The sequence below is a fragment of the Mytilus galloprovincialis genome, chromosome 2 (genome assembly GCF_965363235.1).
Source record: "Mytilus galloprovincialis chromosome 2, xbMytGall1.hap1.1, whole genome shotgun sequence".
Taxonomy (NCBI): Eukaryota; Metazoa; Mollusca; class Bivalvia; order Mytilida; family Mytilidae; genus Mytilus; species Mytilus galloprovincialis.
In genome coordinates, this window is record NC_134839.1 from 49,833,404 (window position 1) to 49,857,344 (window position 23,941).

Genomic DNA, 23,941 nt, shown 5'->3' on the forward strand with positions numbered 1-23,941 from the left:
GACTACTTCAACTTGCATAAGAAGTAGCATTATCCGGTTTACTAGTTACACATACATCACATTTACATGTATAAATACACATATATAGGCAGTATAACTGTATTTATAAAGATTGGCGTAGAGTTAGATGGAATTTAGAGTTCGAAATACAAGGCCTGAAAATTAAAGTTGTATCGAGTTGAAAATATGAGATTGTGTATTGATTTATGCGTCCAACGATCTATGTGATTATTAAAAGTATTGCGTGTAATATCATTTGATTTATTTTCATGTGAGAGAGTAAGTTGTTCATTCATGTTTTTACTACATATATTTTGTGTTGACATTTATTTTATTGTATATGTAAAGTTAACTGATGTTTAATGTTATCAGAATATTATCCATATGGAAAAGCTATCAAGAATTAAGGCAGTGCAATATTATATAATATTTTATCGTAGTTTTCTAGTCAGTCATATTCCTTATATATGCCTGTTTGCGTATATTCAACACTACTAGTACACTTAAACTTTCTCTCTCTATCTTATACGATTATAGCTCTACAAACTGAAATTAATGATTTGTGTGCATATTTTTCAACCTGATAAACAAAGCCATTAATATATGTTACTGTAGATGTAAATGTATACAACAGACTGTAACACTGTATATGAGGATCGATTCAAATATATATTTGATTAACATTTAGAAATGTTAAAGTCGACTGTGACCAGGTTTACCACCTTGAAAATTATCAGATTATGTTTAAGTATTTTGAAATCCCATATATCTGGTAAAATTAATGCAGACGATTACGAAATAGGATGGAGTTGCTGCAATATTTTTCAAACGCTTGATCGGAAAAGCACGATATATGATTTTAACTTTAATTTTTCACAACTGATTTTATTTGATTTGTCTCTAATAGTATATTTAAGGCTTGTATGCAGTATGCAGCCTGCTGTCGAACTGAATATATGTATATTAAATAGACATTTTAATTTACCTGTTACAAAAATATGTTTTATGTAATTTAACAAAACGTTTACTCGTGACTTTATCCAAACGATTTTTTATTATTCGGAAATCTAATTGAAAAGTTGATATCAGTAAAATTTGGAAACAAATAGCCAGAGTGGTATTATTTTGAACTGTTTATTTTGATAGGCCTGTTGATGACTAATCTTTAAGGAATTATGCAGGCAGTGACAATAAGGTAGATAATGTCAACTGCAGACGTTAGTTTGCACGAGAAGATAAGTCTTGTTGAAAAGGTTACCGAAGAAAGCAGTGAGGACGTCAGGTTGCACGAAGAAAGAAGTCTTCTGGATTTAGTAGCAACTAAAGACAAGAAAAAAGATGAGGCAAATTTATACGATGACATAAACATGATAAAGATTGATGACGAAAATAAAGTTTCCACGCCTGACATAAGTAGTAGCCTTGATGACGATGATGATGAAGACAGTGTGAAACAACGACATGAAAATCATGGAAAACGGAAATGGTTCTGTGTCATCGGTTGTGCAATTGCACATTTCGTTTTGGGTATGAACTCTATTTTTTTTTTAAATTAACATATTAACATCACGAACTCTATGTGCTTATTGTCCGAACTGACGAAAAGCATTGCACAGGACATAGCAATACCGGGAGTCCGTCCGTCCGTGTGTCCTTCCGATCGATCTTGTTTGCGCTCTCACATGTACAATTTGTAATAGATTAAAAAAATATTTTTTTCATATATTTATAACAGCAATGTCTTGGACGAGTATTTTTTATAATAGTTCTGCCCCTTGGAAACATTACTTACATGGAAAATTGTATCGTTTGCGCTGTCATGTGTACAAACATTGCCAGATTTCTATGAAACTACAGTTATAATGAAGGTTTATATCAGCAATGTCTAGGCAATAAGCCACAAATCCGAATCCAAAAGAATGCATGTAGAAAGAATGTCCCCGATAAGTTGCATTCTTAAAAAACACACGAAACAAGGAATTTGGTCCGTTTTCATTTTAATTTTTTAATTACATCATAGTTTTCAAATCTTTGTTAACTTCCCTCATACAGCAATCATGTTTTACGTCTTTTTTGGAATCTATAAAGAAAATAAAGGGATAATCTTTTAACGATGTAGTAATACTGATATATACATTGTCTATATTCCTAATGTACATTTTATTTGACCGTGTAAGAAACGTATCGCGAAATGGGACACACAATATATTGTTCTTTCTTTAACCAAAAATACTCCCAAAACATAAAAAAAAAAAAAAACACACACAAAAAAAAAAAAAACAACCAGAAAAAAACCCTCACTTTGCAATTGACTATTTCAGGAGGATTTGAAAGATCGAACGGAGTGCTTTATATACACATTCAAAATAAGTTTGGAAATGGTGCTAGTGATATTGCCTGGGTTTTATCTCTTAGTGTTACCCTGAAGCTGTTATTTGGTATGTATTAAATGATTAGAACAAACGAAGATTTTTGTATAGTAACGTTAAATTTCCTGAAGTAAACAGCTGAAATTTAGAAAGTAGTCCCGGGTATTTCACTTGTACAAATCATAATGAGACTGCAACATATGCTATTCTTGTTAAGACGGTTTTTATTTTTACACAAAAAACAAACCAGAGGCTTTTTCCCTCCCTCCAAAAAAAAAAAAGAGAGATAGTTGATTTGTAGCAGTATTGTGCAATTTAATATTCTACTCGATCGGAGCAAATACCAATATGAATGCAATAATCCTAGAAAATACCTACTGTTAACTGTTTAATATTCGGTCTGACTGCAATCTGATGAAAAAAAAACAGATATAAATTATACATGTAACTCGCGTGCTCATCCATTATACATATAAGGATATACTTCAGGACATATGCCATGTATGAATTCGGAGATTTATATTTTAATTTAGATTTTTATGACTGTATTCAAAAGTGTGGTTATTGACAATATTTTTCAGTTTTATGGATTTGATTTACCAATCTAATTAAAATATAGATCTCGGATTTCATCATACTACATATGAGCTTGTCGATTTTCGGATTTCATTTCCTGTTGTTGATTGAGGCAGTTGCAAATAATGCAGCTAAATTCAGAACGACATCGTTCCGGTAAAAGAAATTTAATATGCATAATGAATTATTCATTGGTTTATGACCTTTTCTTCGAAATACGGTGCATTGTGTCGTTTAGACACTACTTTTGATTTTTTTTACATACCAAACATACAAAATGTGAGGCTTTCAGGTCGAGTCCTTATCAAAGATAGGACAAATCATAAAATATCTTTTAAGTCAAACATACCAAAATCTAGCCTTAGATGCTTGATTTTTTATTAGTTGTTAGTTGCTTTGAACTAACTGTCAGTAACTGCGAGTACTTTCAGATTTTTACTTAGTATCTGTTTGTTGTTGGGATATACAAGTACCCGGCCACGTCCACTCTTTGTTGTTTTTGTATATTTGTATCCATCTAATGAGTTAAGCCTTTTTTCAACTGATTTTTATAGTTCGTTCTTATGTTGTACTATGAAAGCACCACCGTCCTAGGTAAGGGGAGTGTTTGGGATCCCGCTAACATGTTTACAAAATGTAACCCTGCTACATTCTGTATGTATTTGATGTTCAAAGTCAAGAGCCTGTAATTCAGTGGTGGTCGTTTGTTGTTGTGTCCTATATTTGTTTTTCGTTCATTTTGTTGTTGTTTACAGTTTACTTGGAAATGGATAGGATATTTAAAATGCTGTGCAATACGCTTTTGTTTTTTAATGCTCTCAGTTATTTTATGTTTTTGTTTTCCAAAGATTTTGTTTCTAGTCTGTTGACATTAAGGTTTAACAGGTTTTATGGACTTTCCACTTTATTAATTTACGAGTTCGGTTTTTTATTAACTTTAAACTTTATTGAAAAAGCACTTTACGCCCATATGGGCCAATGGCTTAAAACATGATACATAATATATAGTTTACACGTTTAAATATTTCTGGAGACATTCTTCAGAGAAATATGTGTTTCGAAATCAGTGTTTTGTTTTTATTCAATTGAAAAATATAAATTTTGTTTAGGGGACAACCAATTATTTAATATGAAGGGTAAGGATTTCTTTGCAGATTGAATACTATTTACATTTATCATCATAAGTTGTTATACAGATATATAAGAAGATGTGGTATGAGTGCCAATGAGACAACTCTCCATCCCGGCAAGTCACAATTTGTAAAAGTAAACCATTATAGGTCAAAGTACGGTCTTCAACATGGACTAATGTGCTTTTTTTTATTCCCATGCACTTTGTACCCAAATGTTAATTGCATTTTTAGTTTCAAAATATAAATTTTCGTCATTTCGTGAGCAAGGTTTTATTTTCATCTCTTACTGGATTGTCTCATTTCAAGACTATCAAATTTATACATTACAGTTTGAAATTCATGGGCGCGGCATGTAAAATGGCGTATGTTCTACAAACCATCCTTTTGATATACAAGTTACACAAAATGCTATTGACAAAATACCATGTAAATAGAACGAAAATAGTCAACATCGAGATTACATTTATTCACAAAAACATGTTGACATTTAATGTCGGTGAGTTATGCAACAAGATAATTAATGTTTACGTACAGAATGACTTAAACTTTTGTGTTGACATATTAAATTATATTATTTGACTGTATTTATTGTGGGAGAAACTGCGATAATTTGATATCAAAACAAAGAAAAATCTTCTTGTGTTACAAAAATTAAGTCACTGGATTAACTATAGAGTTATAGTTATCTTAAAACCACATAAATATTAATACTTGTATAAAAGGATATTGCGGTGTAAATCAACGAAACCTTAAAAAAAATCTTTTGAGGTTAACCCATACTATGATATCTTCATTAAATTTAGACGTCTTTAAAATAGATTTGTTTTAGTCGCTTTGCTAATGAACTCCCCTTTTTAGCTCACCAGGTTTAAAAGGCAATGTGAGCCTTTATCATCACTTTAATAACATCCGTCGTATGTCGTCCGTTAACTTTTACAAATATCTTATCCTCTGACACTACTGGGCCATATTTAAGAAAAGTTGTCCGCAATCATTATCAAGTTATCTTGTTTAAAACCTTTGAACGATAAGCCTGCCTTCCAACCAACATGGCCGGCATGGCTATTAAAGAGCTGTGCCATGAGAGCATGATACGCCCGTCGCCATTTTAGCTCGTCTTTATGCCTTAAATGAATTTATATGATTGTTCAAAACATATTGTCTGCTTGAGTTGAAATGAAGACCGATCACACACCTTAATTGACAAATAATACAAATTTCATTATAAGAGTGTTTTGTTGTAAGCTATGTCGCGGCTTATTTTGTTCTTTGTATGAAAATATTTGTTTAGTGAATTATTATTAAAATAATTAACCCCCTAATGTCATGGCATACATTGCAAAACAATTAACCCCTAATGTCATGGCATACATTGCAAAACAATTAACCCCTAATGTCATGGCATACATTGCAAAACAATTAACCCCCTTATGTCATGGCAAACATTTCAAAACAAAGCAATAGTAGTTTTCAAAAAAAGAACTTTACATAATACATCTCAGTACTTGCTAAACAATAATATATTCCTAAGACATATACTCATATTTATAACTTTTTTGATAGGTCCAGTAGCCAGTATTCTTTGTACGAAGTTTACTCCGAGATGTGTTGTTGTGAGTGGTGCTATTTTGTTTGGGCTTGGTTTACTGATTTCAGCATTTGTTCCTCATTTTGTTATCCTGTACATTACTATTGGAGTTATAACAGGTAATATAGGAATTTAATAATAAAAAAAATATGATTAATTGTTTGCACATAACGCTTCTTTAAGAACAATGGTTGCATATTTACGATCAGTTTGTATTGTCAGAGGATGGAATCACCTTCGTTAGAAAAAAACTGGCAATTCTAGTTATATGAGATCGAAGGCGAAATCTCCCAGCCACGAGCAGAGTTGAAACTTACAAGTTCAGTGTTGAATGCTTAGTGATATTTAGTATTACATACCGAGCAATAAGAAGAAAGAAAAAGAATAAAAAGGATTATGGACAAACTATCTAACAATAAACCCAATCTTTAAATAAACATTTAGAATTTTGCTTATTGAATATCTTTCATTGACCATAAAATATTTTATTTGGTTTTACATGGATGTATCGCCTTGTTGTATTGCTGTTTGTATATCTTTCTTGTTATTGAAATGCAGGTGGAGTGACTAAAAGAGGTAAAACCAGTAAGAAAGGAACAGTTGTTTCAATAACTTTGACATAGAATATATATATATGAAAATGTCAAAAAACAAGAGTAAGGGTCATTCCAGGGACTCCTATCCGAAAGCACTCAAAACATCGAATTTAGTTATATTCGATACAATAAGATTTGAACAATACAGCCTTTTCGTTCCTATATCAATACCACAATGTGTTTTAGGTATTGGCAAATCACTTGCTTACCAGCCAGGACTAGTGGTAGTTGGTCAGTATTTTAAAAAGAGGCGAGGAGCTGCTGTAGGTTTGGCAACAGCTGGTGGCGGTATCGGCACATTAGTCTTACCACCGTTGTTTGAAACAATGTTGAATTACTATGGGTTTTCTGGCGGACTCATGATAATTTCCGCCGTTGCATTACATATGTGTATCAGTGGAATGTTATATAAATCACCGACAAGGAGAAAGCTACATAGACAGTCACTTATGTAAGTTTTTGTGCATTGCATATGTACTTTATAGATAGACAAAAAAAGCGGAAGATACCAAAAAGGGAGAATTTAACCGACGAGAGACCCATAAAAAAATGTGAAAAAAATAGAAAAAATGGTAACCATGGTAACAGATTTACAAAACACTTCTTTTAAAAAACTAAACATTGAGCAACACGAACTGCACCAAAATCTAATGGTAATATTATTAGGACGGATAATTTTTTTCCAGTTGCAATAGTCAAATGATCACATACATTATAGCTGTCCCCTTAGGACTGTTTGAGCGTAATTTCGAAAAACATGAGTAAACATTGATAAAAGGTATGATACTGATGATGGGTGCTCAATTTCTGAGTAGACTTATAACTTTATAAATTTGAAGTTTCTGGTGAACTCGAAGGTGTATAGGACTGAGACTGATAAGAACGACATAGTTTCAATTGTGTTTTTATGTTAAAAAAATGTTACAATAGTTCATATTCTTTTTTGATACTTGTAACGGGGGAGGGGGATTTCCCCCCTAAGTTATTTTTTTATTTTCATCTGTTGCTACGCATACTTCTATTTTCCACGGCATCACCACAGTAAAATTTACTTTCACTTTTGTACACATTTGAATCGACAGATATGATCATGCATTTCATGTTTCGTATTCATTATCGCCACATCTTGTGTAAAGACATTTATTTTCAGTTATTTTTGGCCAAAATATTCATTTTTTTAAAGATGTATTTTAATGAAATGACTATTGCATACAAATCAGTGCATTTTTATCATTCATAATTTCTTTCGTTGCAGATCACATTCATGCGAACGATTTCACGATAGCAGACTCATTAATAGTAGTGAATTAACGGAATACCAAATGGCGGAAACAGAAGAACAAAATAAAAAGGCGCCAAACAAATACCACAAACTATGGATAGGAAGATGTCTTAAATCTTGTAATACTGTTAAAGACAAAGAGTCTTCCAGTAAAATGTTAGATTTTTCACTTCTTAAAAGACCGGATTTTCTAATGTTCTGTGTCGGAATAAGCTTTCTAGCTTTATCGTTTAACTCTATGCTAATATTTATTCCACCTCTTGTAAAATCAAGAGGTCTGTCTGGTATACAAGGGGCATGTGTAATGTCAGTTGCTGGTATTTTTGACACTATTGGACGAATAGCTTCAGGTTTTATATTAGAAATAAAACGTCTGAGAAATTTCCGAAAACTATTATACAATACTGTTATGTTCATGTTAGCGCTTGTGATTTTTTCCCTTCCTTTTACAGTGACGTTTGTTGAATTTTGTGTTGTTGCCGCCATATTTGGATTGCTTATAGGAACATACACTTCTCAGAAGTCCGTTATATTAGTGGATATTGTTGGTTCCGAAGCTCTTAATAGTTCATTCGGAATACTGATTTTCTTCCAAGGAGTTGGGACTCTGATAGGTCCACCAATAACAGGTAAGCTGACATAGTTGTTGTCAAATTTATTTATGGGTAATCAAGTATAAGGAGATATAGTATGGTTATTATGATTACAAATAAGACAAATATCAACCTAGGTACAAATGACGTGGATGCAATCTATTATTGATAATTATATGGCCTTCAACAATGATCAAAATCCATACCGTTTAGTCACTTATAAAACATCCCTACATCAGTGTACACGAGAAAATGTGAAATATTTCAAAGCTTGATATTTTTATAATCATGATAATACAATGAATGAAAAACAAATATTACCAGACAATTTAAATAGAAGGATATATTATAGGTAATGTGTGCAAAAATAAAACCAATTGAAACTTCATTTGAACTGAAATAAAAATTATTTGAAGAAATCATAAGAAAAAGGATTATACATGAGTTGACATATAATTCTTTAATAAATGGTTATTCCTGATGCGTTTAAGTCAGTTTTAAATAAATAAATGCTGTTGAACCACTAATAAAGTTTATAGAATTGAAGAAAAAAACGTAACAATTTAGTTGTTGATTGTACATGTATTTGGGAGGAATATGTGTGTGTAACACATCAACAAACGACAACCACTGAGTTACAGGAACTTTGCTTTTATAATAATGAACTTTATGGACTCAATATTAATTACATTTAGATGTAATACATTGACTTTTTTCATGAAATCAGGGACTCATCTGAATTAATAAATATTTATAAATTATTTATGAACTGAGCTTGGCGAGTTGTTAATAAACTAAAGATAATGAATTCTTGTCATGAACCCTTTTAATAACATTATTCTCGTAAGATCAAGAAGGAAGGACAAGAACCTGCTTAAGCATACATACATCAATCAGTATTGTGAGAGAGGGGGTCACGATCTTTTCTGCAAAGGTCACTGGTGATATAGGCCTTTTTATTTATACTTCTGCTATTACACTGTTATTTTTAAAATATTATATATATATATATGTCTTCTTTTATTTTTTTAATCACTATAATTTTCTTTTTTCTCATTTAAGGTAATTTAAATTCCTTTTATCGTTTATCAGCATTTTTAATTTACTATCATCTTTTTTCAGCAAAATCAAAAATGGAAAATCCATTAATGGGCCCCTTTTGACATGAGATGAAAAAAACATACTTTCGTATTGATGATAATTTGGATCAGCCTTGATTGTTTTTAAAAAGTATTCCGACATTATTTTTTGATAGATAATAATGTATCATATTTTTATGAGACATGCTCAATTACAATACATGAAGATAATTTCATGTAAAACAAATAAATCTTTCTAATTGCAATTTGCAAAGTAAAGGACATTATTTGTCAGCTAATATTGTGTAGACGACCTGGCTACATACTTTAAGTTTCTAGTGGGGTACATGTACCACAAAATTTTTTGTATGTAATACACATGTCAGAATTAAATCGTACAGAGGACTTCAAAGCAAATCATTCACTTGGAACACTGTAAAAGCATTTTAATATTAAAATACAATATTTTTTTTTAAACTGATAATATAACATTCAGAGAACATGCAACTATGGTCAGTTTTTCCTTTAGTAGCACGAAAACACCGGACTCCAAATGACAACAAGAAGTGAGTGACCGTTAATAAGCCCACTGTTCATTACAAACTATTGTTTAATCAGATATTTGTTCTGTCACTATGCACTTTATATTTTCAGGTGTGTTTAAAGATAAATATAATTCCTATGCTGACGGATTTTTCTTTATTGGATCTACGACATTCATTGGTGCTTTTATTTTATTGCTAAGCAACACTGTAAAATGTAACAATTGTAAACCAGAATTCTCTATCAAATAAACGAGTTTTAATAAACCTTATATTCTTTTGAACCATGAGTGGAAATATTTGAAATACTTTTTTTATGTAAAGGTAACAATGAAAGTGAAAACCTACCTCATCATCATTTTTGTGTGCATAATTATGGTAATGAGTCTATGTTTCGGACCATATGAGTATATGCATATGGTCATAACTCATGACCATACGCGTTGCCGTGTTGTTCAAACACTCATATGGTCCATAACAGCTTGATATATATCATATATTCAAGATTCTGTGTTGACGTTTTCTTTGTTGAAATGTTTCTTGAATTGTTTCATTAAAAAAAAATAAAATAGTTCATCTTCAAAATTTTCAGTCGGAAGATCGATAATTTCATTGGAGTGACAGCCATTCGGCTTTTTTCCTTACCTTCAGTACTTCTTAATAGTACAATGTATTTATTTCGAAATATTCTACGAGAAACAGATAGATGTCTTAAACTTGAACGTTTCTGGTGCAAGAAAAATTGGTACCGTTAATTTTATTACAAAGATTGATGCAAATATGAAAGCCTATAGACTAACTTTTGATATCATAGTAGTTAATTTTGTTTTGAGACCTTTTGAAAACATCAGCACATTAAAAGTATAACAAAATTTAGTAAAGATAGTGGACAGTACAACAGACCAGCCCAACCACCCACATGACTCCCCTCTACATCTCTCTAATAAATTAAGTACACAAAAAATAACACCTTTGAACAACACATGGTCCAGATAGTTTAGCTTAAGTATATATACGAGGCAAGCCATTCCAACAAATTTTACCATTTTCTATAATATTTTGTGCTGTTATACCACTATTCCAGTAAAGCAAGGAGGGTTGAGCGCCCACACACATGTTTAATCCAGCCAAATTCCATGTGCTGATATCCCAAATCACGAGCCTCTTACTTATTCGTTATTGTTGATTGCAATCTGTTATTTTTGTTTTGTCATAAACTATTTTTATTTCGTTTCTGTTTAAATGATACTCATTAAGCATGTCAGGACCTTTTATAGATTTATTGATTTTGCCTATTGTTGAAGGCTGTACTGTACACATTGACTGTCTTTAAAACTATATTACATCTCAAAGTACTATTATATTTATACAGACACAAAAAGCGGTGAGTTTGAGCTTTCATATGCACACAAACCACCTACGTTGACTATCAGAATCATTAGTTTTTAAGTTAACCACACAATACAAAACTGCAGTACCACTAGGATGACCATAATCATGTTACCACTAGGATGACCACAATCGTGGTACTACTTATGGGAAGACCACAAACTTGACCAAGAAGTAAAATACAATTGTTATATCGCTCTTGTTCTATTACAAGTGACAATGTTTATTGATAACATTAACGGTTCCAAATGTATTACAACAGATGAACATTTTGACAATTCATGAATCTCAAGATTTTCGAGACCAAAATATTTGGAAGTATTGGCGAAAGGTCAAAGATTCTGAACTGTGCAAATTTATTGTTTATTTTGCATTAACGTGAATATTCAAAAAAGGATGTAATGATAATTCTACTGATAGAATGATCAATTCTAAAATTTCTAACTTCAATGATCTCAAGTTAGGAAGCGAACACAAAAAGAAAGTTGAGATATTATATGCGTTCTTTAACAATGGATATGAATGTAAAACGTATGTCAAGCTTCCAACCGTCAAGTTTTGAAATCCGCATATAATTCTGTATCCTGTATCGAAAAGAGGATCAATAAAAAGTGATATTTCGTCTTGAAGTTGACGTCATTCGTTCTATGCTTACGGAGATAATAATGTATATTGCGTAAAAGTCAATGAAACAGCAACGTAGAATAAGGAAACAAACTGAAAGATACATATAGGTGAAATTTCAGTATCGTTATCAATAGAAGATTGGAATATTGTTTCTGTGTTTTTAAAATTTAACGTATTTCAACCTTAAATAAAATTCACAGTTAATATCACAACTGAATGTGCGTACTTTGTGTTTCCAAGGGTTATGTGGTTTACTTGTGTAAATAAAGTAATGAAATATGAGTATATTAGAATTTCCACACTTGTATGTAAATATCTTTTTTGCATTAAAATGCTCTTACACCTAAACCGCTTCACCACAGTGAACACATATCTTTTGACTTCGATGTCTGTTATAAAAATCCCTAGCATGGTATGTTTCAATCCTGGCATATTTTAAATTCAAATTGCATTGACAAATTTGAATCCTTGCATTTTTTGAAACCCTATTGAAAACTCGTTAATCGAATTACAAAAAATATTTTTTTGTTTTTAAAATATATTATCCATGTGACTTTTGTACAATTTATTGACAATCTTGTATTTTTCATCTTACCTTTCCGACAGAAAGCAAATATTATGTCAGGATCACAGGATATATTAATTAATAAAACTAATATAATTACATTGCGTGAATGTTTCAATAAAATTCGTTATTTGAAATGACTTCCAACAACTGCGAGGAATTTCAATATCAAATTTTATTTATGTATAAGATACAACAGCTATGACAGCACAAGCAATGCGCGTTATGTTAAAACAATACATAGAAATAAACAAACAAAAACCGGAATATGACTTTTAATTTCATCGTTGTAGTATGACAAAATTAATAATAAGAACCGAATGCTTCCTTTTTATAATTTTATAGGATTGTTAAAGTGTTGATCGTGTGCTCAGAAACAGATTTATAATTGTATCGATCATATAATCTGTAATGTCTGTAAATTAAATTGATCAATTAAAGATTCAATTTAATTTTGCGTACTCGATTTGACAAATCTATCTAGGCCCGGTTGTTCCATTTATCGCTAGTTCTAACGCTGTTGTCAAAATATGGTAAGTTAACACAACGTCGTTGAAATATAATGTGAAGTTAAACCTGTTGCTGATCTCTACTGTAAGTAAAGGATATACGTTGATAATAGTCAATTTTGTAACATATTGGTTCAATATTACACAGAATGGACTATAAGAGCCTTATATCTTATTTAAAACATTGTTTAACACGCCAAAATGGTGAAAAAAGGATTTACAAAATTAAACTTCTGTTAAGATTTATTTTCATCAAGTGTGAAAATTGTTTTGTCAATAAACTTTTTTTTACATACAAATGTATCCGAAATGATGGCTTCTTTAAACCGCAGCTTCACTTAACAATAGACAAGTACAGTTGAAGATAAACACAATGTATTGCTATATGTACCTGAAGTCACAGGGTATACGTATTATGATGTTTGCGTGCGCTAAACAGTTCCTCAATGAAAAAAATGAATAATTTGATAGCTTGATTTATTTCTATAATACAATAAATGAAAACAAGATATGACAAGACAATTTGAATCGAATGCTGTACTTGGTAATGTGTATAAAATAGAAACCCCTACTAATTTAACTTTATTTAAACAATCTTATATAAAAACATTAAAAAAAGAAGAAGAATGAAGGCATGAATTGACATCTATTCCTTCAGCTTAATTGATCATAGATATAAAAAGATGTGGTATGAGTGCCAAAGAGACAACTCTCCATCCATGTCACAATTTAAAAAGTAAACCATTATAGGTCAAAGCAGATTCTTCAACACGGAGTTTGGCTCACACCGAACCATAAATGGTCCCAAAATTGAATAGTGTGAAACCATTCAAACGGGAAAATCAACCATCTAATATGTATAAAAAAAAAACGAAAAACGAGAAACACTTATAAAACACATCAACAAACGACAACTACTGAACAAGAGATTCCTGACTTCGGACAGGTGCAAAAAAGTCATCTTATTATCTTTATATTTTAACTGCGTTCCAAGAGAATGTTTTAGTTTGAAGTCTTCTGTGTGATCTATTTATTATTCCAAAATTTTATTTGCTTACATTAAAAAATCTGTTGTACATGTACACCACTAGAATAGCGAAGTATGTAGCCAAGTCGTTTACACGTTATTAGCTGACAAATAATACCCTTTTCCGTACAAATTCCAATTTCAAAGAAAAAAAAATGTAATTGAGCATGTCTTTATATAAATTTGATACATTATAACCTAGTTATAAATCATGTCTACATACAAATACGAAAAATTATAATCTAACCTAAAACATTTTAGTCTGATCCAAATTATCATCAGCGCAAAAGCTATATTATCCCTATCTTATGTTACAGGATGAGGGTTTAATGGGTAGATATAAAGCTTAAAAGGGGGGGGGGATAAAGAATTATATAGAATAGAGAATAGTTTTGACGGAAATGAATCGATCTCGAAAGTTGTCTATTGAAAAAGATGTAAAACACAAATTGTTTATAAACTCTTAGTACGCTAAACGTGTTGTGATACTGTAGATTTCACTTAAGATTGAAATATTTTACTGAATATTAAGTAGAAATGAGAATTTTAAAAGCTTAACTTACGATTGTATGTTAACTATATGTATCTTTAAGCTTTTGTCCTTATTTCAGGCCGCAGTCTCCCTTACATTTACGCAACAAATATCCTTATGCGCATAAACATGAATGATTGACGTCAAGTTCTATATTTAATATAAAATAGGATAGTGTATAGATCCTCTTTTCGATACAGGCTTCTTTGTTTCTTGTATACTATGCGTGAATGTTAAATAATGTAGCTCCATGTTATGCATAAGTCCCTATCATATTTCAGTTTTTGGGGTTAGCTTTCTTGCGATATAGCTGTATCATTTATTTATGATCATAATCTTGATCTTGATATGCATTATAAATATCTATCCGTTGATAAAGAACGTGTATAATATCTCAAGACGTCTTTTTCTGTTCACTTTCTGTTACAAAAGAGGGACGAAAGATACCAAAGGGACAGTCAAACTCGTAAATCTAAAACAAACTGATAACGCCATGGCTAAAAATGAAAAAGACAAACAGAAAAACAATAGTACACATGACACAACATAGAAAACTAAAGAATAAACAACACGAACCCCACTAAAAACTAGGGGTGATCTCAGGTGCTCCGGAAGGGTAAGCAGATCCTGCTCCACATGTGGCACCCGTCGTGTTGCTTATGTGATTACAAATCCGGTAAATAGTCTAATTCGGTAGGTGACATGCATGAAAGGGAAGGGGATTGTAGTTACGACGTAAGGAACATATCCGATATCATTTGTGAAATGGTTATTCCATAACGGTCAACCAACTCGTGATGGCGTCCGTAAAATTTACGAAGGGATGATTTCAACTTCACCATTTGGAACTCTTGGTTTATTAGCTTCCTTGTAAGCAGTAACCCTCTATCAAGAAAATCATGATAGGAAATGCAAGCACGGGAATATCGTATCAATTGGGAGATATATATCCCATATGCAGGTGCTGCTTGAATGTTGCTACTTAGAAATGGAAAGTTCACAATTGGAAAGCTGAAATCATCTCATACAAAATAATATGTCGAAACGTGAGACTCACACATTCTTCCAGTAGAAATATATCCTTTAATTGTTCTTTTAGATAATAACGTTATTACAAAGTAAATAATGTTTTTTTTGCAGTATAGAGTCTTTGACATGTCGACTACGAAAATGTCATATGTTGCTTTTTCAGTTTTACAAATTTGCTTTACGTTTGTTAGCTTTTGATATAGGTATATAGAATTTAGTTTTATAAGCTCTTCAACTTTTGAGTAAGATATGCATGTTTAATCATTTTGGCCTCCAGTATCACTTAAGGAACATAAATTGTCGAAGAATACATCTGGTGCAGTGAATTTGATACCGTTATTGTTATTATTACCACTGAGTCGATACTTCTGCTAGTGGAGAAAAACTCTCTGGAGGTATAATCAGAGCAATAGTCATAACTTCAATATTGGAATGAAAATACGGATACACGATTCTAGAATGCATGTTCGTAACGCAAGTGCGTCACTGTGTGTAGTTTCCTGTGGTGTCTATCGTTGATAGAAGATGTTTGTTGTTGTTCTGCAGTTTGCATATTGTATCGACTATTATATTATTTGTTTATGCATTTCTCTATGATTAGTGTTTTTGCGTGTGATTGAGCAGTTTTTCTGTCTCATAGTGTTATCCTTATAGCGATATTTGTTAACATTGTTGCATAAGCGGGAAGTTGGGCTAGCTAAAATACCAGTTTCAAGCCACCACTATTTCTCAAAATGTCCTGTACCAGGTTCGGAAAAAAATATGCAGTTGTTATCAAAAAGTTCGTTTCTATATATGTTGGCGTTTGTTTTTGTTGCACTTAGTGTTCCGTTTTTTCCTTTGTTTTCCATATATATATGTGTTGTGTTTCCCTTAGTTTTAGTTTGTAACCTTGATTTTGTTCTCGCAATCAACTTATGACGTTTGGACACCGGTATACTACTCTTGCCTTTATTTATGTAAACACACATGTCTTATTGGGTTTATTTGAATTTACAAGAACATATAGTATGTTACTGCTAACATAAATGAGTTTAGTTCAATCTGAAAGACAATGTATTAAATTTACTTATGCAAATAAACACTTTTTCTTTAAAACATTCAATTATCTGTTGCATTATTTATCAATTTAATGTATCTAAAAGCTGGTCACATTTCCAGAAAAAGATTTACGGCACAAATGTTTTATAAACTCTAGGTACGCCAAATGTGTTGTGAAACTTTGAATTTCATTAAAGATCGAAATATTTTACTGAATAAGTAGACATGAGATTTGTAAATGCTTAACTATACGCAGTCTACTTTACATTTACGCAACAGAAATTTTAACTTGACTGATTGACGTCAATTCATAGATGTAATCTACATATGATATTTTATAGATCCTCTTTTCGATGCAGGCTTAGTGTATTGTATTCCATGTGTGAATGGTGAATAATGTAGCTTCGTTTTTATACATATGTTCCTATAATATTTCAGTTTCTGGGGTTAGCTTTCTTACCAAATAGCTGCGTAATTTATTTACGCCTTTCAGATTCTTTGTCTCGATATGCATTACAGATATCAATACGTTGATAAAAACGTACATACTATCTCAAGATGTCTTTATGTTTTCGCTTCATAAGTTTCAAAATATAAAATGCGGAAATGTTATACTCCAACATTCTTCCAGTAGAAATATCCTTACATTCTAATTTTTTTTTCAATAATTTTTATGCAAAGTAAATAGTATTTTTTTGTAGTATAGAGTCTTTGAAATGGCGTCCATAAAAATATGATAACGCGTGTTTCTTTTATAATTTTACAGATTTGCCTTACGTTTGTTAGCTTTTAATACAGTTATAGATTATTTGGTTTTATAAGCCCTTCAACTTTGGTGTAAGATATGCATTTTCTTTTATTTTATTATTTGTAAACTGATAATGAAACATTCAGAAAATTTGCAACTTTGGGCAGTTTATACAGTTAGAAATGTCAAAAATATTGCGTTAGAAAATTTTCTACCCTTAATCGTACTTTATTTGGCATTTTTAACTTTTTTGGATTCGAGCGTCACTGATGAGTCTTTTGTAGACGAAACGCGCGTCTGGCGTATATATTAAATTTAGTCCTGGTATATATGATGAGTTTATTTAATAGTATGATTACACCGGACTTCTCTTACTCCGAATGAACTCAAGTAGTGAGTGACCTTCAATAAATCAACTGTCCATTACAAGGTCTACTTAATTAGATATTTGTTCTGTCACTATACACTTTATATTTTCAGGTGTGTTTAAAGATGAATATAATGCATATGCTGACGGATTTTTATTTATTGGATCAACGAGATTCATTGGTGCTTTTATCTTATTGCTAAACAACACTGTAAAATGTAACAATTGTAAACCAGAATTCTCTATAAAATAAATGAGTTTTAATTTAGTGTACATTCTTCTGACCTTTGATCTGGAAATAAGTAAACTACTTATTTATGTTTAGATGACAATTACAGTGATTATCTAACTCAGAATAAGATTATTGTGTAAAATCATGGTGACAGAGAATATGTTCAGGACCCTATGAGTATATTCATATGGTCACGACCATATGCGTATGGTCCAAACACTCGTATTGTCCGGAATAGCTTGATATATCATATAATCCAGATTCTTTGTTAAGTTTCCGTTGTAAAACATTTTCTTGAATTCTTCATAATTTTTAAAATTTTATTTCCAAGATTTAAAAATCTTAAAATCTTGAACAGAAAAAGACATCTTGAGATATTATACACGTTCTGTATCAACGGATAGATATTTAGAATGCATATCAAGATCAAGATTCTGAATGCCATAAATAAATTATGCAGCTATATCGCAAAAAAGCTAACCCCAAAAACTGAAATATGATAGGGACATATGCATGACATGGAGCTACATTTTTTTACATTCACGCATAGTATACAAGAAACAAAGAAGCCTGTATCGAAAAGAGGATCTATAAAATATCATATTTTATATTAAATATAGAACTTGACGTCAATCATTCATGTTTATGCACATAAGAATATTTGTTGCGTAAATGTAAAGGAGACTGCGGCCTGAAATAAGGACAAAAGCCTAAAGATACATATAGTTAACATACAATCGTATGTTAAGCTTTTAAAATTCTCATGTCTACTTAATATTTAGAAAAATATTTCGATCTTAAGTGAAATTCACACTATCACAACACATTTAGCGTACTAAGAGTTTATAAACAATTTGTGTCTTACATCTTTTTCTGAAAATGTGACTAGCTTCTAGATACATAAAAAGGTTAATAATGAAACAGATTATATTTGTTTTATTGATGTTTATAAACCTCATTGGTTGATATCTTTGGTGGAAGTACATGTGATACATCCTCATTCTTTCAATATCCAAGCTGTGGGATGGTCGTGCTCCACGTGTTGAGGGCAGAGTAATTATATTCTTTAACTTTTACAAGACTTTTAACAATACAGCCTTGGTGGCTTTAAGACCTTGGTGGTCATTCATATATGCCTTGGTGGCAATAGACCTAGGTGTTCATTTATATATGCCTCGGTGGCAATAGACCTAGGTGGTCATTCATATATGCCTTGGTGGCAATAGATCTAGGTGGTCATTTATTTATGCCTTGGTGGCAATATACCTAGGTGGTCATTTTTTCATAATTTTTTACATTTGCCTTGGTGGCAACATTAAATCAAAAATACTAGCCTTGGGGGCTTTAAGACCTTGGCGGTCATTTATATTCGCCTTGGTGGCTTCTTAATTCATAGAACTAGGTGGTAATGTTTGACCTTGGTTGCAAAATGTATTGGGATATAGACCTTGGGTAGTTATTATCAACACAGGCGGTCAGATAATTGTTAAACTGTGCGCCGGTTAAACTCAGGGCAAAGTGCTGTCACTATATATTTTTTTTATGTGGAAGTGGGGGCTCTGGCCATTTTGGAGACCTGTAGATTTTTTTGAAAGGAGAATAATAAATTGTTTATATGGTTAACAATTTCTTTTGTAACTTTTGAGTGTTGTGAACGTTTCACTGATTATTACATCGTACATACTGATAGAAAATGCTCTTTAAAGATGTTGTTAGAAAAGAATAGAAATATTGCGAAAGTGGAATAATTAAGTGTGACATGTCACTAGGTATTGTTGTTGCTTACCGGAGTGATGTGTATTGAATTATAAGGTGTTTTCGTCGAGGTCCGCGTTCTGCGGTCTGTTTGATTGTACACAGAATTGAATAGAATGTTTTTGTTTTCTGATGGTGTTACCAACAGCTTAGACAAGCTGATTAATGATGACATCGCACGATAATTCATGTCAATGAGTTCGAACAACCTTTTTCTTTTTTTTAAATGAATGGTAAAAATATTGAAATAACACTAAATCATGTTTGCCTGTGTTGAGAAAGGTAGAAGATGCCAATATGGGGCAAGGTACTGTGTTGAAATAAAATCTGTGATGGAAGCAGCTTTATGTTCAAATGAACATATTGAAAAGTATTTCTAATAATTTGTCCGTAATTTTATGATGTTTACCATTGGATGTGTATATAATTCCATTGATGTGTTCAAATATGTTTCAGTAATCTGTTTGTCATGGGAGATTAAATAATGGTTGCAATATTTTTGTTTTGTTTTATTTAATAAATATGATGTCGAATGATTTTGTATACTAAAATTCTATGTATGGTTAAATTTTTTACTTTAAATTTCTTTGTCTACAGTTCGAGGGACACTGATTCCCTAGTGGTTTTCCTCGTAGATTGTAGGTAAAGGGATGTTTTCCTTTTCAAAGTATGACTAATGCTGTCTTAAGTACAAATGAACAAGTTGTTATTGATTAATATCTTTTCAGCAGAGTTGTGAAGAACCAAGTGGACAATTGTTGATGCTCTTGATTAGGACGCAAAGAGTGTGTTTGAAAGAAAGAGACAAGTCAGCATAGTTTACACTTGGAGGTGAAGTCCCTTTGCTTACAACAAGCTTTCCAAATACTGAAGATTTTATTCAAAGAATGACAATGTTCATTTTGAAATGAGTTCATTGCCTTAACGCAACTTTTAAAAGTTTGTATGTGGTCAAAATCATGAAAATTTATTGAATTATGAAACTATTTATAAAGAACTGTGTACACGTATCTTGACATGTTTAGTAGCGTTGTAAAGTAATTTAAAAGGAATAATACTTAATAAAAGTGTTGAAGATAGTTTTGTTTTGAGTATTGGGAATACTATTCCTTTAGGGAAAGCCTTGCTAGTTACAATTTGAGATTGGCCTGCAAATATGCTGTATGGACTATAGAGTTTGCTATGCCCATAACTTAACATGAACTGGATACAAGATTATATCAATCATGGGATATAACCTCATTGGTTGATATCTTTTGCGGAAGTACATGTAATATATCCTCATTCTTCCAATATCAAAGTGGTGGTTGGTTTAAGGGCCATGTTTGGTCAGGCAATACATATGGACTGTTTGGGTTTATGAGTTTCTCCCTCGCCCACCCATAAGTAACAAAATGTGGGTATGTTTTTATATTTATATTTTGATATTGGTATTACATAAAATTGTGAATGGAAATGTATGCATTTTGGTTTGATGAACATGAGACAACATTAGAAAAACACAAGAATTACCATGGGATCATGTTCACGAAACACACTTGGCTACACAGATGACAATAATTGTGATTATAATGCTTCTTTATGAGCTCCAGAGTAGTTATATAAGCAACAATTGGACACTATATCCAGTGATCTCTTGTGCATAGTAGTCCATATTTTGTTTTCTGAAACGTATTGATATTATCTTTTATTCCGTTCTCTCCTCTAGAGTTTTCTATGCTCATAACTTAACATGAACTGCATGCAAGATTATATCAATCACTAAGGATATGGGTATTTTAAAGTATAGTTAATACATTGCCTATCAGCTTAAACTAAACTCATTTATGTTAACATTAACATACTATTTTTTCTTGCATATTCCAAATAAGACATGTTTGTTTACATAAACGAATGCAACAGTAGTCTACCGGTGTTCAAAAGTCATAAAAAGATTGAAAAAAAATCCAGGTTACAAACTTAAACCGAGGGGAAAACATCGACTTTAAGAGCAAAAAAACCCAACTGGAACATTGAAGCGCAACAAGAACAAACGCCAACATACATAGAAACGAACTATTTGATATGAACTGCAATATTTCTTTCCTGGCCGGGTCTTGAACATTTTAAGAAAAATGGTGGGTTGAACTGGTTTTTATTACTAGCCAAACTTACCGCTTTTATGAAAATATTAGAATATATCGCTAAAAGGACAAAACTTTGTGACATAAATACAATAACACGCAAGAACAACGAACTTAACGACAGACACCCCAGGAGATCACAAACTGTGTCGCACTCACGCAACGAACATGCAATTTCGAACTGTATTTTATAATTTTCCCAATAATAATTCAAACATCTTTCATGACAATAATAGTTTTGAAAAGCTTTTTTTTATGATTATTTGGCCTTAAAACGATAAGACGTTACACATTATCCAACCGAATCCATAACAGAAACATCAAAAATGAATATATAAATATTGGATGTACAAAATATCGTTAAACGTCTAATAGCAATGCCGATTCATACTCAGTATAACCTCGGTCACGTACGGTACTTACCAGAGATACGACTTCGATGTAAAATGTCTCACATTAATCGGCAAAAGAAATTTAGGGTATGGCATGAAGATATGAGATATAACTTTTTCTTCTACTTTTCTCTCATTTTTGTGATCTGCAGTTTGCCTTTGGATTGGATTGTTAAATGTTTCTTATCTTGCAATGTCTGCTACTTGAATAATAAAATAACAGTCAAACTTACAATAAGTAGTTATTTTATGTTTAATATTCTATCACTACATCGAGTGTGATACGAAATTTCTCAACTCGAGGCTTTTTAATTTTCAAATCTAAAACACGAAGCTCGATAGTGGGGAAATATCGTAATGCAAGATATTTGGTGGTAGAATATGTTTCTTTGATAATGCTAAAACAATTTGCATTTTTCCCCATTTAATCCGGAAATCATCCGTGTTCTTTCTATTTCTAAAACACTATGAAGCATGGTAGCCCTTGTTTTGTGATGTAACAATAGGAAATTCAGAAAAAAGCAAGAAAATTTGATATCATCATTTAAATTTGACAAATGAAGAACTTAGATAAAATTAACCACACACGCTGAGAAAAATAAAAATATTAACTGTTAGGTAAGGGATGAATCTGCTAAAAGTAGAATGAGAAACAAATATAAAAAATGATGACAGCACTAACTTTAGAGCGTATTGTAAAAATAATACATAATTCATTATATAATTCATTTTTGAAAATAATTACAATAATCAACATACAATCACTTATTTCATTATTAATCAATACATATATTAACATTATAACATGTCACACTATTTGTGAAGATCATTTTTCATATTCGGTTGAAACTTTCTCAAAATAAAATAAAAAATCCTGAAAAGAATACATGTTTTTACTTGTTGAATACTAAGGTTCATGATTTTATATTTAATTGAATCTATCAGTCTATCCATATTCAAACAGTTCATAATAACAAAATAACATATAAACCAACAGAGAAAACGTATGCAATACAAATATGTACTCACGAGAGACCAGATACACGAAACGTTAACAGATATAATTTACACAACAAAATCAATTATAAAACATTTTGTTCTTTTAAACTTGATTATATGTGATAATACTTACCAAAGGTACAAAGCTTATAATTTGTTACGTCAGACGCGCCTTTCGTCTTCGTAAAACTCAATAGTGACGCTCAGAAAAAAAAAGTCAGAAAGCCAAACAAGTATAACGTTTAAGGACATTGAGGACCCAACATGCCCCAATAAATTGAGCCAAATACGGATAAGGTAATCTATTCTTGTGGAATGAAAATCCGTAGTATTTCGAATAATTTATATTTTTGCAAACAGTTATTTATATGAAGGACCATATAATTGATATTCAAGTGCTGACTACTAGGCTGGTGAAACCCTCGGGTACGAAACGTTTACCAGCAGTGGCATAGACCCAGTGGTGTAAATAGTTATCAAAGATAAGTTGCAGGATTTGGTAACTAACGTACTAACATGTTCATTATTGGATAATGAAATAAATGTTATTGTATAATAATATGTTACTGAATATTGAAATCCCCAGCATAATTCAAAGACCTATTATCAATAGCGAGAGTTACGATTTTGCAGTGTTATTAAACACATTTTAAGAATATCGAAGTTCTGATAAGTGTTTTTCAAATTTTTGACTAATAATAATACAAGTGCATGTTTTATTTTTTACCGAGAACAATTTAACGAATGCATAATATCTTTACATAATATATTTTACATAGACAAATATAATCGTATAATATAATCAAAATGAGGATGTTAATTTGATGTATGCCTTTTTGTGCTTCTTC

The 23,941-nt window shown here is 31.4% G+C and overlaps 1 protein-coding gene across 1 annotated transcript; it reads left to right on the plus strand.

The window, feature by feature from the left end:
• The first annotated feature begins 42 nt into the window (after nt 1-42).
• On the plus strand, nt 43-17,845 carry LOC143062053 (monocarboxylate transporter 12-like). The gene is made up of 7 exons (XM_076233901.1): nt 43-279; nt 1,147-1,527; nt 2,322-2,438; nt 5,642-5,785; nt 6,449-6,713; nt 7,518-8,173; nt 17,706-17,845. The coding sequence occupies exons 2-7, from the start codon at nt 1,203-1,205 to the stop codon at nt 17,843-17,845; spliced, it is 1,647 nt and encodes a 548-aa protein (XP_076090016.1). The 5' UTR covers nt 43-279; nt 1,147-1,202.
• The last annotated feature ends 6,096 nt before the right edge of the window (nt 17,846-23,941 follow it).

Excerpts from the sequence above, each read along its gene's own strand:
- LOC143062053 (XM_076233901.1), top strand. The coding sequence starts at position 1,203 with ATGTCAACTGCAGACGTTAGTTTGCACGAGAAGATAAGTCTTGTTGAA. Across the intron at positions 2,439-5,641 it reads TACCCTGAAGCTGTTATTTG|GTCCAGTAGCCAGTATTCTT; the intron begins GTATGTATTAAA and ends CTTTTTTGATAG. Across the intron at positions 5,786-6,448 it reads TACTATTGGAGTTATAACAG|GTATTGGCAAATCACTTGCT; the intron begins GTAATATAGGAA and ends AATGTGTTTTAG.